Source organism: Molothrus ater, chromosome 5, assembly GCF_012460135.2.
Source record: "Molothrus ater isolate BHLD 08-10-18 breed brown headed cowbird chromosome 5, BPBGC_Mater_1.1, whole genome shotgun sequence".
In the NCBI taxonomy this organism is placed as follows: Eukaryota; Metazoa; Chordata; class Aves; order Passeriformes; family Icteridae; genus Molothrus; species Molothrus ater.
The window spans coordinates 63810198-63825045 of record NC_050482.2 but is presented as its reverse complement, the minus strand read 5'-3'; the positions used below and the strand labels follow the sequence as shown (position 1 = coordinate 63825045).

At 36.8% G+C, this 14848-nt stretch overlaps 1 protein-coding gene across 2 annotated transcripts in view; it reads left to right on the top strand.

Annotated features, from left to right (window-relative positions):
- The window catches only part of CCDC91 (coiled-coil domain containing 91), a 114487-nt gene that overhangs the window by 51564 nt on the left and 48075 nt on the right, over nucleotides 1–14848 (top strand). For both annotated transcript variants that reach the window (XM_036401436.1, XM_036401437.2), the window contains exons 7-8: nucleotides 364–441; nucleotides 9927–10034. In XM_036401436.1, coding sequence (XP_036257329.1) covers nucleotides 364–441; nucleotides 9927–10034 — 186 coding nt within the window. The remainder of the gene's footprint in view (nucleotides 1–363; nucleotides 442–9926; nucleotides 10035–14848) is intronic.

Below are 14848 nucleotides of genomic sequence, written 5' to 3'. Positions count from 1 at the left end.
TAAGGTGATTTGGGACGTGCCGCCATCCACAGGTATACCAAAAAATAAAGAAAGTTCTGAAAACAAAAAAAAAAACCCAAAACTTGGAGAACATTTAGAACCATCTGTGGTCTATAAAGTAAAATAAAGAAATAAAAATAAGTTTAATACTGGAGCCTACTTGAATTTAGCATCTATATGTATATACACATATATATATTAATATACATTATATATATAATATCTAAAGGATCAAGCTGTGTGCATTTCTTCATGAAAGATACCAAAACAGGAAAATAATTTTTAATTATTTATTTATTTATTCATTCTCCTGAATTCAAATTGTTATGTCATGTGCCTAATGTTTTCTGTATTTTTGTACAGGAAAAGCATAAGCAGGAATTAGAAGACATGAGAAAAGCCGGACATGAAGCCTTAACTATTATTGTTGAAGAATTCAAGGTAAATGAGTTGCCAAGCTAACACAATTTCCAAATGGTGTTATTGTAGTAGTGAACAGGATGAGTGCCTGCAGTGCACAATTATTAGTATTGCTTATGCTGATTGCTCGACCTCTCTCACTGTCTTTTCTGTTGCTTTCAATTTAGATTGTTTGGTTTGAAATTTTGCATGACATGTTTTCCCAGTCTGCACTTTGGAAAACTTCAGATAGAGTTGGTTAGCCATTTTCAGTAAGGAAACTTAAAACCAGAACAAACCCAAAATTCTCAGTCAGTTGTGGTAAACTTTGGGTTGGATTGTTTATCACAAATCCACGTTTTGGACCTCTTCAGTCTCCAGAGCTGCACTTGCAGGAAAGCATCATCACAGAGCAGTTCAGCAGGTTTTGATCCACACAGCACTAAGGGAGGGAGTTATGGATGAAATAAAGCTGAATCTGTAGTTCTTCTTTCATGCTGTTTTAGTTCCTGCCAGCTTGTAAAATGGAAGAACTGGATGTTGCCATGGAGCATAATCTGTGTCTTTTGTTCTGTTATGGAAACTGTTGGGTAAGAAACTCACAAAGGACAAAAATTGAATCAAGTTAGGAGGAGAAGGTAAAGCTAAGAATTCTAGTTAGACTTAAAATTGTGATAATAGGGAATGGAAATTAAGGCTGGTTTTGAAAATGAAAAGGGAAACTTAAGATCTGGTAGGCAACTGTGAGCTAAGTACACAGATCTGACAATGTAGTTAGTGAAGGGGAATTTCAGATTTTAACTGTTAGGTAGCAGTAAATTGTAACCAAAGAATGACCTGGCATGGAGGGCAGGAAGATGTAGTGGTGGGCTTGACAGTGCTGGGTTAGGGGTTGGACATGATGATTTTAGCAATCATTTCCAATATTAATGATTTTATGATAATAAGAAAGCCTTTTAATAATCTTGCTAGTAACTTTTAGTAGTGTTCTAACTAATATTGAAATTGGCTCTCTGTAGAAATGTGTCTGTCTCTATCAATATGACTTACAGTAATTTGATTCTGAACCTGTCAAGAAAAACATTTCAAAAGTTTCATTCCTGAGAAAACTTAAACATGGCCACTGGTGGTGTCCCACTTCTCCATGCCTCCCTCATTTCACTTCTGGGGGAGAATTTTGCTCCTCTTCCCTTAATTCTTTGAGGACCCCTTTGCCTTAGAAATTCTCAAAAGGGAATTTTATGTGGAGTGTGCACCTTTGGATGTGCCACTGAACATCTTCAATGGCAGCATTTTTAGTTTCAGTTTTGTTCTAGATACATGTACAATGTCTGTCTCTTCCTGTGTGGACTTATATTTGAAAAAGCTTGTGAGCTTTTGGTAATTGCTGCACTTATGTTTCCTTCTTTTTAGTTCTGAAAATATAGGCAAATTGTAAAATCCAACAATTTTATGGTATTGAATGAAAGTTTTGAATGTTTTTGAGGTGTAATTTTTCACCATTTTAATGGATTTGTGTGAACTAAAGGAGAGCTCTGCATGGGTTATATTGGCCCTTTAAAAGAATAATTTCTTCCTGCATAGTTGGGTAAAGGGATACATTTATGTGCTATAATAACTTTTGAAAGCTGTTTTACCAGTCAGCAGCAGCTGGGTAGATCTGACACACCTTCTGGAAAATAAGAATTATGTTTATCAGTTTCAGTGATTTGGCACAAAAGATTAGGGAGTTAATTGAACCTTGTGTTTCTAAACAATGTTTATATTTAGTGTATTATTTCTCATAGAATGTTTATATTCAAGTTATATAAAGTCACTCTTTAATACCATGGAACCATGACATGAAAATGCCGCATACAAGCCTTCCTGTTGCCTCATGTGGTTAGTTGAACACTCTGATGAGAAATAATATCAGATATGCCAAGCTCTGAGTAAATTACTGCAATCAGCCCTGTCTGCAAACATGAGGTGACTTATTCATCAGGGTTTTTAAAAAAACCCAAGCATTTTTTGGTTGGTTGTTTAATACCTTTCTTGTAATCCTTTGCCATGTACTTTAAATAAAAAAGTAACACTGTATCATCAGTGGAGACAAAATCTGTTCTGTAGTTTTGCTTGAGAAAATTATCTCATGGATTCTTTTAAAATATTAATTCATTGTTAATATTTCAATATGAAACAGGGCTAAGATTTATTTTTTCTTAAGTAGGCAAGTGAAATGTGGTTTTGTAATTATAGAAGTAGTGTCTTACATTCTTGGGGCTTTTTAACTGCTCAGATCCTTAGGAGTTTATTCTATTTTTCAGATATGGTGGCAATTAGATAACCAAATAAGGGTTCCTAATGTAGCATTTTTTTAGGGATATAAAGTAAATCTGATTACTCCTTTTAGTGAAAGACAGAATCGTGAGATTTATTAACTCTTTTAATTTACTCATGACTAGCCAGACTTAATTTTGTTCTGAAATATGTCTTCTTTAGAATTTAGACTGTGTTACTCTAATACATATTGTTTATATGCAGAAGTAACTTCCATTTTCAGTAGGTTTTTTGTAAGTGCTATCTTATTAATCCCCATGTTACCTTGAGTGTGGAAATTCACCTAAACAAGTCTATGGGTCATTTAAAAAAGGCATGAGAAGGAAGATCTTGTTTGTGATGAAAACAGGCTTATTTTGCATTCCTGGGGATTTAATAAGGTGAACTGATGAGGGCTTTTCTAATCAGGGGATTGCTCAGGCCCTAATTAGGTTGTGTTGCAGTCAAAAGTGTTGTAATTCTGACTAATCCTCTCTGAAACCAATTCAATTATAATTCTGTGGTGCTGCTCCAAGCAGAGCAGCAGCACAACTTATAATGGCCAACATGGGTTGTTTAAGGATAGCTTGTGAAAATATGAGCAGTTCATCCTTAGCCCCAGGAAATAATCCCCAGAATGCCTCAAACCCCAAATCCTGTAACTCAGGTATTGAAACCTTGAGTGGAACAACAGTGGAAGAAAGTTGGCTGACTTGTCTTTTCTGTGTTCCTGGCATAGGTAAGTGTTATTGCTGGTGGATTTGTGAATGTGCCTTCCTTTTGGTTTACAATGGAAAAGAGAGTTGCCATTTTGGTAACCAGAAAAACACAGTTTTCTTTCATTCAGAGCTAAGTCCACTCCTTCCAGATGTGCTGCTGCAGACCTCTGTTGTTGTTGGTGTATCTTCCTGTACTTCCAAATGTGTTACACTTCCTTCAAGCCCCTTTCCTGTATTTTGGGGACTCATTTGTTGTGAAAGGGACAGTATTTCTCCACATGGCTCATTCACTAGTGTGGTGTCCCTGAGCAGACCAGGTACTCAAGTTTGAGGACAAACCCCCTCGATTCCTACTCCTGACTGGTCCTTAATATGGCAGCAGTGCTGAAAATGCAGCTTACACGAGAAGCCAAATATTGGACGACCTATTTTCAAGGACCTGGATATACCAAAGCCCTTAGAATTAAATTCAGTTATCTTTGGAATGTTCACTTGTTGACTGTGTTTGGAAATCCATTAATAGAGACCGTTAGATGCTTTGTAGCACAAACCCTCAAAAGCCTTGGCCATTGTTAAGCATCTCACATTCTAATCTTCCTTACAACAAATAAACCATCCACAACACAGTCACGAAATTTGTATTAAAGACCACAGGAAAGCAAATTAAAAATTAACTCAGTGTTCTGTGTAGGCCAAGTTTCCCCTTCTCATGTTTACCTAATTTTGTTTAATTTCTGTCTTTCACGTCATTGTTGTTTTAAACTTTTATCCCTGGTAATTAACCACGGTAAAGAAAAGTAAATGTAGATCTTGGAAGTTTTGCTTGTGGGATCACATCACATCTGAAGATATTTACCACAAGCAACATAAGAGTTTCTCCTGTGCTTGTTTAGTCAAGCTTTTGTTCTGAAATTGTCGCAGTTCTGTAAATAGATGAGTTAATAGTTTTAATCTGTTTTATTTCTCATCCTATGAACTATCCTCTAATGTAAGCTTTAAAGAATATGAGGTTACAGGTAGGTCTGTTTATTAGATGGGTTTCATTTCCTTAGATTATTTTATGCAATCAACAGGGTTGTAAAAGACAACCTGCATGAATCAGAGGTGTCTTACCTTTAGAGAAATGAACTTCAAGGTGCAAAGCTCTTCCCAGCCCTTGCTGCAGTAAGAGTTTTGTCCACCAGTTTTCAGTGTAAGGTGGTGGGTTTTTTTCAGATTTTCAGAATGTAAGAACAGACAGATTTTCAAAGCATGGAATATGTGGGGGACCGTCAGATTTTCTTTCAAAAATATTTGTGCCAATAATACACCTCTGAACTGAAAGGTTACCCTCTAATAAACAAAGGAAATTTTAAAGGATTTCATTACAAAAGATGTTAATCTAGAATCAGGGTATCTTTTTTTAGACATGGTTTATCCCTAGTGAGGGAAAGCTCTGAAATGTGGCCAGTTTTCAGCTCTTTTAAACATCAGCTTAGCTTATTAAGTTTCCAAGTTGACATCCTGGCTCAGAAAGGCCTGACACATGAATAAAAGGACAAATCCAAAATTGTTGCGAGGGCTTGTATTTCACTTCCAACTTCTATGCTTGTTCATGTGCAAGTCACACTAGAATTGTGTGACACTAGAATTCAAGTGAGCCTAGAATATAAAACAACATCGTTTTTTCTCATGGAGAGCTGGTGGCTGGAGAGATTCCTTGGGATTTTACAGTATAAGAGTACTTCTGTACAACAATGATGCTACCATGGAAGTCTCTCTACAGAATTCCAATAAAAGCAAGGTGGAATCAATCTCATACTTTCAGAGATCTGGCTATCAAAAATATTTTAGCATTGATTAAATGACCTGTACATTTTGAAAGCAATTATAAAAATTGCAAGGAATCTCACCGTCCCCTTCTAGTAAGGATGAATTTTGTATTTGCTTCTCACTATGGAATAATAAATAGAGTGTTAAATATTATAAAAATTGGAAGGTTAATAGAAGATTAAGAGTGAGTTTGCAGTTTGTTTCTGGCAGGAGTCTGTGAGAACATTGTTTTGTGGAAAATAAATCCTTTGCCCTCACATACCAGTAAAACTGAGCTATCTAGATAAACCCAGCATAGTATTCAAACTGTAAGTTGTTGATCCTTACTGGTATGGATCAACACAGTTTCAACCACAAGCAGTTGAATGTCCTTGTGGATATTCAACAAATATCCACAAATATTCAACAAATAAAAAATTAATTTTTTTATATCACTGCGAAAAATACTTCTTCTAAATAGTTTTATTTGTATCATCTCTGTCTTAGCTAATAGCTGAATTAAAACCCAACTAGCCAAATACTGCATTTTATTGAGTTAATGCATCTTTTCCGCGGGTTAGGAAAGAATTTGCATTGTCCTCTGCTCTGTTTTTTTGTTCAGCAATTGGTTAATTGCATTTCACCCTCAAATTAAGTAGCAGCAAGTTATTAAATGGTGGAGACAGTGTGCTGAATTAGATGAATCATTGTCTAATGCTATAAAGCATAAAAATTCCAAAGTACTATTGCTGTATTTAATGCAGTTTGCATGTTTGAAGCAGTGTGGTAACTTCTCATTTGTAACTTTTATTTTTAAAGATTACTTGTTTTGGTCATCCTGACTCAGCAATTTTGAAGTAAAGAAGTGGTTTTATGTACTGACTTCCATTTAGCTAGTTAAACAAGCCAATGATGCTTGAGCAGGATATTCTTTTGGGTTGACTGTGGCTTTTGATGCAGTGCTTTTAAGGAACATTCTAAAACATAACCCAGCAACGTGTACACCATGATTTGTATTTCATACTGATGTCACATATGAGTAGGTTTAACATTTTCACACAATGCTATGTGTCTGGGAAGCCTGTGTTTTGCATGGGTCAGAATTGCTTTTAATTTTTTTTTTTTTTTCAAAAGAGATAGGAGAGGATAATGACCTCTGCTTTGTTTTTCCTGTTGCCTTTATCCTGACTAACTTTTTCCTGTAGTAAAAAGAGTTGAAAGAAAGGGGTTTGCTAATTTGCTACTCTTAGGGAATTTGTGAAGAATTGGGATAATGGTCCTATTTTGGCTATTTAATTCAAGAGGGTTTCTCATAAATTCTAGCTTCTGGCCTTAGAATAAATTCTGTCTGGGCAAGTAGCTGTGGTTTCTATTGCCAGTGGAATGAACACATTAAGCACTAGGGCTGTGCAAGTAGGTTTGTATTAAAAATAGGCTGGGGTGTCCACTTTTAGCAAAACCATAGTTCCTGCACTTTTGCCTTTTTAAGTAAGAGGAGAAATTTTAGAGATAATCTGGTACTCAGTACATAACACACTGTAGAAATAGAGGATGAAGTGTTGTGATCATTGGTGGTTTTAAGCTTTTCTTCTCAAATTGGGCACAGTGCAGTTTTTCAGTCCCTAGTATGGGTGCAGGAATGCCGTTCTCCAGGATTCCCACCACACAGGTAGTGAGCTGTCAGTTCCAGGACTAAATGCTCTGACCAGTGATCATGGTTCTTATGATATTTGAATTTCCTTTCAGCTCAAGGTCTTCTAAAATTATTTCAATGTATGAAACTTAAAGCTAAGGTTAGTTCTTTATCTGAGCTCAAACAAGGGTTCAGACTAATTTACTTAGTTTACCTCATTTAATTTAAAAATGTTTTGTTCAGTCATTTAGATGTGTGAAGATTTTTATAATGGTTTGAGGAAATAATGTTTTTTTCTGTGATTTTTATAACGCAGCCCATATTAAACTAAAATGAAGACTATAGAGAAGAAGCCACCATGATGTTTTGGTATTGAAGGAAAAGCACTATCAATTCTCTGACAGTGTTTTTGGGTTAGTAGAGAGATCAGAAAGTGGGGAAGAAGCCAAGGTTGATGGGGCTCTGGGCCACCCGGTCTAGTGGAAGGTATCCCTGCCTGTAGCAGGGAGTTTTGATCTTTAAAGTCCCTTCCAACCCTTAAAATCCTATGATCCTGTGATTCTATGATGATCCTTCCCAACCAGTGTCAAGGAAGTTGATTGCACCATATATAGAAGGAAAAATAAATTAACGAGAGCACTCATATTGAAATCCTACCCTTGACTTCATGCAACAGGTGCCATAGGCCTCGTTCTGCTGTAACCTTACTTGAAATGATTCCATTAAAAGGAGACTGTTTCAAGAATGCCAGCTTGGTATTAGGTCATTGGCTGTAGATTTATGGAATGTCAGCCCAGCTGTATAATTAATAACTAATTAAGGAAGAAAGTGGTGTTTCAGTAGTGATAAGAGTATATGCCCAGGATAGCAATTAATCAAAAGAATTTTAGTGTCATTATCATTGTAACTATAACATTAGAGATACTGGCCATCAAGCAGCCAAATGTGTGTTTCAGTTTAGCAAATCAGCTAATTGGTAAATGATTTTCTTAATTTGAGTAGCTGATTATCTTGAAATTTGCCAGAGATTTGGATGGGTGTCACACACCTATGCTGTATTTCCCACAGAGAAACCTGTAGTATTGTGCTATGTAGGGAAATTTTTCTCTTTCTCCTCACTTGGCCAACCAGTGGAACAATCAAATACAGCATCAACCCTGTGGTACTATTTAAACTGTGTTAATAGTGAGTATGACAGAAAAGGAAGGCTCTTGTTTCCAAATGTGGAATTTTATGTATTTTCCAAAGAAAAATAGTAATAATAGCTTAATTAAAAAAAATTAACAGCCTCTATATGCCATCCAATGAATAATATTTATTTCATTGAAAACTGAAAGTTCTTTATACCGTTTAATAGGATTTTAGCAGTTGCCAGTGGAGGCTGCACAGCAAAGTGCATAAGGTGACTCAACCCTTGGCATGAGCAAGATCTGTCTGAGAAATGCCATGGCAGCCTAATGACCATTCTGTTACTGTGTTCCCTAAGAGCAGGATTATTTTGTTTTCTTTTGTACTGGTCACATGAAACATCCCTTGCTACAATAATTTAGGCAAAAGAAAGAACCCAAACCCCAAGGTCCAGGCTTAATTTTTGCCAGTGATATGTGGCTATTCTAATTCAGGCAGAGTATAAAGATTCATGTACAGAGGTTACACTTCTTTGAGAGTTCAGATTTTCTGAGTGCTCAGAAAAATTTCAATGCTCAGCTCAAATTTCTATGAATGAAAGAATTTAATTTAGTAAGCAATAAATTGGCTTTTTTGAAAGTAAACTTACAGTTTGATAAGTACCTTGCAAACACCAGTCAATGTATTCTTACACTTTGATTAAGCACAAGTTTTAACCTTTTTAATCACTGAGCTTGTGCTGAGAACTGCTACCATGGTACAGCATTACTGAAGAACAGCGATTTTGGCATAAGAGGATAGTTAGTGAAAAATTTGGAAAGGTAATTGAAAAATTGTCAGAAGATTTTATCTTTTTTATACATGCTTGGGTGTTTTTTTAAAGTATTCAGAATTTTATTTGATGTGTGTGTTATGTTCCATGAAGTAAATGTATCCCTAAAATAAAGACTGTTTGAAAGATGGGGATTTTTTTCTTTGTCTGCATTTGGGCCAAAGGTCTGTTTTCTGTAAAAGTCATGTCTGTTTTAACTTACCCAGTCATTTTAACTATTTCAATATATTGATTACTAGTTAAGAATAGTTTGGTACACTGTGTATAAATAGTCCGATGAATATTTGGAAAGTGGCCAAAAGACTTTATACTACCAGGGAAAAAGACTTAAATCAACATGAGCCAGGTAAATGTTTAGCTGCCATCATTGTTTAGGGAAACTTGAGCGTAATTCTCCAAATGATAATTTGATTTCTTCATGTATCTTCAAGTTTTTTGTCTCTATTTCTGCATTCAGATGGTGGAGGTTTTGCAGGGCTGAGCCGAGCGTGTGTGAGTTCAGGCGTTGCGCACAAACACGCGCTTGCACACTCACAGCTCCTGCTCCCATCAGCTGCTGGTTACTGCCTTGGTGCTTTGACTTTCCACACTTCGACTTCCACTGCTTCACATTCAAGTGTGAACATCCTGGGGGGGCATTCTTTCATGTTTTATGTTACTCAGAATTTCCATCTGCTTTTACTTGACTTGTGGTTGTGAAGATCATGCTTGGCCCATGGGATCTTACACAGTGCCGAGAGGATGTGGAGTTTTGTCAGCCAGGGAAATATGTCTGGCTTTTTCTTTTTTTTTTTTTTTTTTTCTTCTCTTCAGCAGCTTTCATATGCTCCTCTTCTTGTGTGGTCCCACTAAACTGAGTATATGTAACAGAAATACTCTCCCTCTCTATCTTCTGTGTGCTGCTGTCTTTTAGGCAGACTGTATAAGAAATCTGAGATACAAAAAATGTTAGTTATGAGTGAAAACAAGGTAGTGTTACACAGAAAGGTACTTTAATCATTGCACATTCCAAATTTTATAACAGCATTCCACATTCTGGTTGTAGATGAGCCTTAGTGGATCTGCAGTTACCAATAAACATCCCAGTTATATCTTTGTTGAGTATTTTGTGCCTTTTTTTTTGCAGGCACTGCTACAATCTACAGTTCAGCAGCAAGAAGCAGCTATTGAAAAGCAGTATATATTAGCCATTGAAAAGCATTCTCACAAATGTCAAGAGCTCCTTGATGCTCAGGTATGGATGTGCACATGCAAGAATTTCCATGATTTTCTTTTAGTGCCAATTCTTTCCTGTTTGAAAAAAATATTAACACATATGATCCCCAAAAAAATGATCCATCTCTCACCTTGTTTCCTCAGCATGCCACTAAACACAAGTATTTAAAAATGCTATATAAATAGAGACTCTTCATCTGTTGGGATCAAAAATGTTCTATAACACTGGAGCCTGCTTGGAACAGATTCAAGGAGAGTGTAGCATTGAGAAAAAGTCTCAGAGCAACTTAATACTTCTTAACAGCTGCCATTTTATGTGGTCTTGGAAAAACCATTCAAATATTTTTCATTTATGTAGATAAATGAAGGATTTGATTGTGTGGGATTTGCATGAATCTTTGGTCCAAATTTTGAGATGATTCTTAGATGGTAGATGAAAACATGTGTTGTCCACACCTACTGTTATTTCATAGAAATCCTACCTAAAAATAAAAGGCTGTGAGGAGTTACATAATATCCAGAAATATATGTATACATTATTGGCCTAAATTGGCTCATTTAGCATGACTTGAGTAAAAGCACACTGCAGAGCAAGTATTTGAGATCAGAGCAATTAGAGATGTCTCTGAATAGTGTCAACCTGGTTTGTTATCAATAAGATCTTGGTTTGACTGAAGTGCAGCTCTTGAATCAAAATGACCATGAGCATGAAAGTCTAAAATCCAAGAAGTTAATTTGTTAGTAGCCCTCTGGAGTCGTTTATATTGCAACTAAGTTACCTTTTAAGTACTGTTAGCAACAATTCTGCAAAAAATACCAAGGATCACTTTTTAAAAATTTTCTTGGAGTATCTTAGTCCTAAATACATCAAAAGTCCCTTTGAAGGACTCCACTATTTCCAGAAGTGTTTTATGACCATTTGACTGTGCTAACCATATCAATTAACACCTAGTGCAAAATGTGTATTAAATACATAAGCATCTGTGTCAAAAGTATGAAGGAAAGATGTCATAATGTGGAGAAACTGATTGTATCATAAGTGAGGTTATTGCACAGAATTGCAGTTATTTAGTACTTGCTTTAAAGCTCTATGAACAAGTAAAATGAATTTTTTAAAAAAATGTTTTGTGTTTTTGAAAGGAACACATTGTTTGCGAACTTGATACCACTTTCTGAATGTTAAAAAGGAATGAACTGCATGAAATACAGAAATTTCGCAGGAAGATTTTTTGAGATTGTTCTTACAGACTGAGCAATGACTTGCACCTGTGATCAGTCAGATGTGCATCAAAACCCCAAAAATGGGATAGAAGTGTGGAAACATGCTGAAGAGGTTCAGATTTACCTGGGGAGAACCCAACAATGTGAAAAACTGTTCTTGGCCGTAGGACAGAGAGTGGTTATGACAAAACACAGTGCCCAGTTCACATCATGTCTGCATTTAACGCCCCTTTGTATCCCAGAAAAAGTGTAAATTTTGTTCACTAATTTCCAAGTCATTTCTTATTCAATACAATTGAGGTTTTTCACCTCTCATTGTAATGTAACACTGGGATTTTGAAGCCTAATCAAATAGACAAGTGTGGGTGCTTGTGGTTGCGCTATCAGGTTTAATTAAATATGATTTATACTGGCGGATTTTATTCACTCATAAAACTTTGTTGAAAGATCTGAGAAATGGGTGGCATGTTTTTTCTTCTTTTTGAACACATCTATTCTTAAATGTATGTTCTCATGTTTATTTTCACACTTCTTTTTCTTCAAATGATTTTGTTATGTGCTAACATAACAGAAGTTGAGTTTGATGAAATGACTGCTGATATTTATACAAAGATTTCATTGCTGTTTTGTGTTATGGGATTGTACATGCATAGCCACCTTTACATGGTGATCTATGAGTGTTTGTATCACTGGAAAGAATTTTTTTGGTGCAGCAGTAATCACACAGTGCAAGTATACACTCAACACAAAAATCGTTTCCATTTTTTGGTTCCCTTCCAATATTTGTGCCTTACAAGCAGTATTTTGCCTTGAAAGTTTTAAGCCTGTGTAAAACTGTCAAACCACATAGTTTTTTGTGCTCATTTGCCATTCCTTTTAAATTTTCTGCTGTTTTATTTCTAGTTCCATACAAACAAGATTATCTCATGATGACTCCTTTGTCATGCCTTCTACTTACTCTCATTTCCCCCCTAAATTCCCATGCCCCTCCTTCACAAAAGTCTCTTTGAGACGGAAGAAAAGCTGTTTTTCTCTGTTTGTCATTAAGCTTTTGTTAAAGTTTATTGAAGTTTCTGATTTTGAGGTTTAATTACATCAGGTGGAGGTGCAGGTTAAAATCCTGTCCAGAGAGGAGCTGTCCTGCTGATACTGTTCAGTGTACAAGGTTGTGTTTTCCAGGATGGGGAAAGAAGTGAAAGACCTCATTGCATGGTCCTATTCCAGTTTCCAACTGGAAAACTGCCTGCAGTTGATATTTGGTGATTATGTGTCAGGTTTGTCAGCAAACTGGCTCTCTGCAGGAAGCATCCTGGGTGATGATCACTGGAATGGTTCCTTCCCATGTGACAGCCTTTGGGGCTGCTGCTTTTCCCAAGGAAATACATTCCCATATCCAAAGTGGTGTGGGGAGCAGGGGAGGGGAGATTCTGCTCCTCTGCCTCTCTGCTCTGCTGAGCCCTCCCTGCAGAGCTGCCTCCAGCCCTGGGATCCCAGCACAGGAAGGACAGGGAGCTGCTGGAGCCAGGCCAGAGCAGGGACACCAAGGGGATCAGAGGGATGGAGCAGCTCTGCTGTGAGGAAAGGATGAGGGAATTGGATTGTTCAGCCTGGAGAAGAGAAGGCTTTGGGGTGACCCAATTGTGGCCTTCCAGTGCCTGAAGGGAGCCCACAGGAAGATGGAGAGAGACTCTTGACAAGGACCTGGAGTGACAGGGCAAAGGGGAATGGCTTCACACTGACAGAGAGAAGGTTTAGATTGGATATCAGGAAACAAACAATTGTTCCCTGTGAGGGTGGTGAGGCCCTGGCACAGGGTGCCCAGAGAAGCTGTGGCTGCTCCATCCCTGGAAGTGCCCAAGGCCAGGGTGGATGGGGCTCTGAGCAAGCTGGGATAGTGGAAGGTGTCCCTGCCCATGGCAGGGGGTTGGAACCCAATCACCTCCAAGGCCCTTTCCAACCCAGGCCATTCTGTGATTCCATGATGCCAACATTTCACAAAGCAAACCAGGCACATTCTTGTGGCACATTCAGGGACACCAGTGTCATGGTGTCCTCCATCAATGAACAGGACAAAGAGAACTCTTTTTATCTGTGCCAGAAATCAGTCATGTCATATACTGAATATTTAGAAAGCTGTGATTGTCAGTTTTACTTTTCTAGAGTTTGATGATATCAGAAAATACCATATCAGTTCTTTACAAGTTGGAAAATCACAAATCACAAATTCCATACTCATAATTTTCTGAGACACAAATATTGATGTCTTCTGGAAATGAACATCAGCTGTGATCTTGTGGTTTTACTCATGTGCTGTGTGAAAACACATGGTGAAAAACATAATCAACAAATTTTTAATAGATTTTTTTAATACTCAGAAATTTGTCATACTATTCAATCAAAGCAGATGGTGTTAAAATGTGTCTATAGCAGGGTATATATTTTTATTCTTCTTAAAACAGTCAATGATCTGTGTAATCAAAATAAAATCTTAAATACCTAAAGCAGTTATTTTTCATGATGATTTTATGTGTCAGAAACATGTCTCACATTTGTAAATGCAGCAGCATTTAAGACAACTAGAGTTACCCTCCATGTCTTTAATGCTTTTTCCAATGCTTTGTCATGATGTTGGCTGTCCTTGTATGATAAATAGTAGTTCAAAATCTCTTGCATGAAATGTTTTGTCTCTTTGAGACTCACTCAGAGAAGTAATGGTTTATCTTCAATATGAAAACAACTGCTGAAGGGTCAGTCAGAATAAAAATTCCACTGGCTGGAGCCCATCTTTTAAAGTGTGTGATGCTTTCAGGAACAGCCTGTGGCCAATCAAGAAACTGGTGTGACAATAGTCATGAGCTGCTGGAATGTGATAGGTATCTTATCTTCTCCATATTTGGATGATTCATTTTGATGTGTTTTGCATAACCTTTTGTGAAAAGTACCACTGTGTCTCCCAACAACTCCTAGAATGTAGAATGACAGTTCTCTTACAGCAATTGTTTGTGTGCCAGGGAAAATGTTTACTTCCATTGGAAACTTAGTTTCACAGGAGATATAATTTTCTCTGATTCTAAATAATTGCTTTTATAGCTACTCAAAATGTGCCTCGTGTTTCTCTAATAATGCTTATTTTATGAACTTTATGTTTTTCTTCTCTTGAAAGAGGCTCTGTATTTTCCCCATCTAATGGTAGTAATTGTGAAATTTTTTAATGCATGATCTTGAAGGGGCCATATGCAAACCAAATTCTGAGAGTCTTGTGAATATTTGCATTTTTAGGAGTCATTGGCCAAATTTTTGCAGTGAGAGTAGTAATGCTAAAGACTTGCAGACTGAAAATACTAACACTGCGGTGGGCATAACCTTTCTAGTTCAATAATTCCAACTATGATAGGTTTGGAAATTATTTAGAGTATTTACCATGTCCCCTTCTTTGAGCATTTCCTCTCAATTCCCAGAAATCTTGTCATTTGCTGCTGTAGAAATATTTGTTTATTCATTCCCTTCGAAACCAAGTACTTCCAATCAATCCTTCCTGTTACATTTTCATGTAATTCACCTTCACATAATTCATCTAGTTGTGTGTTTTCAGGTCTGCTGCTCTTTTGCCAA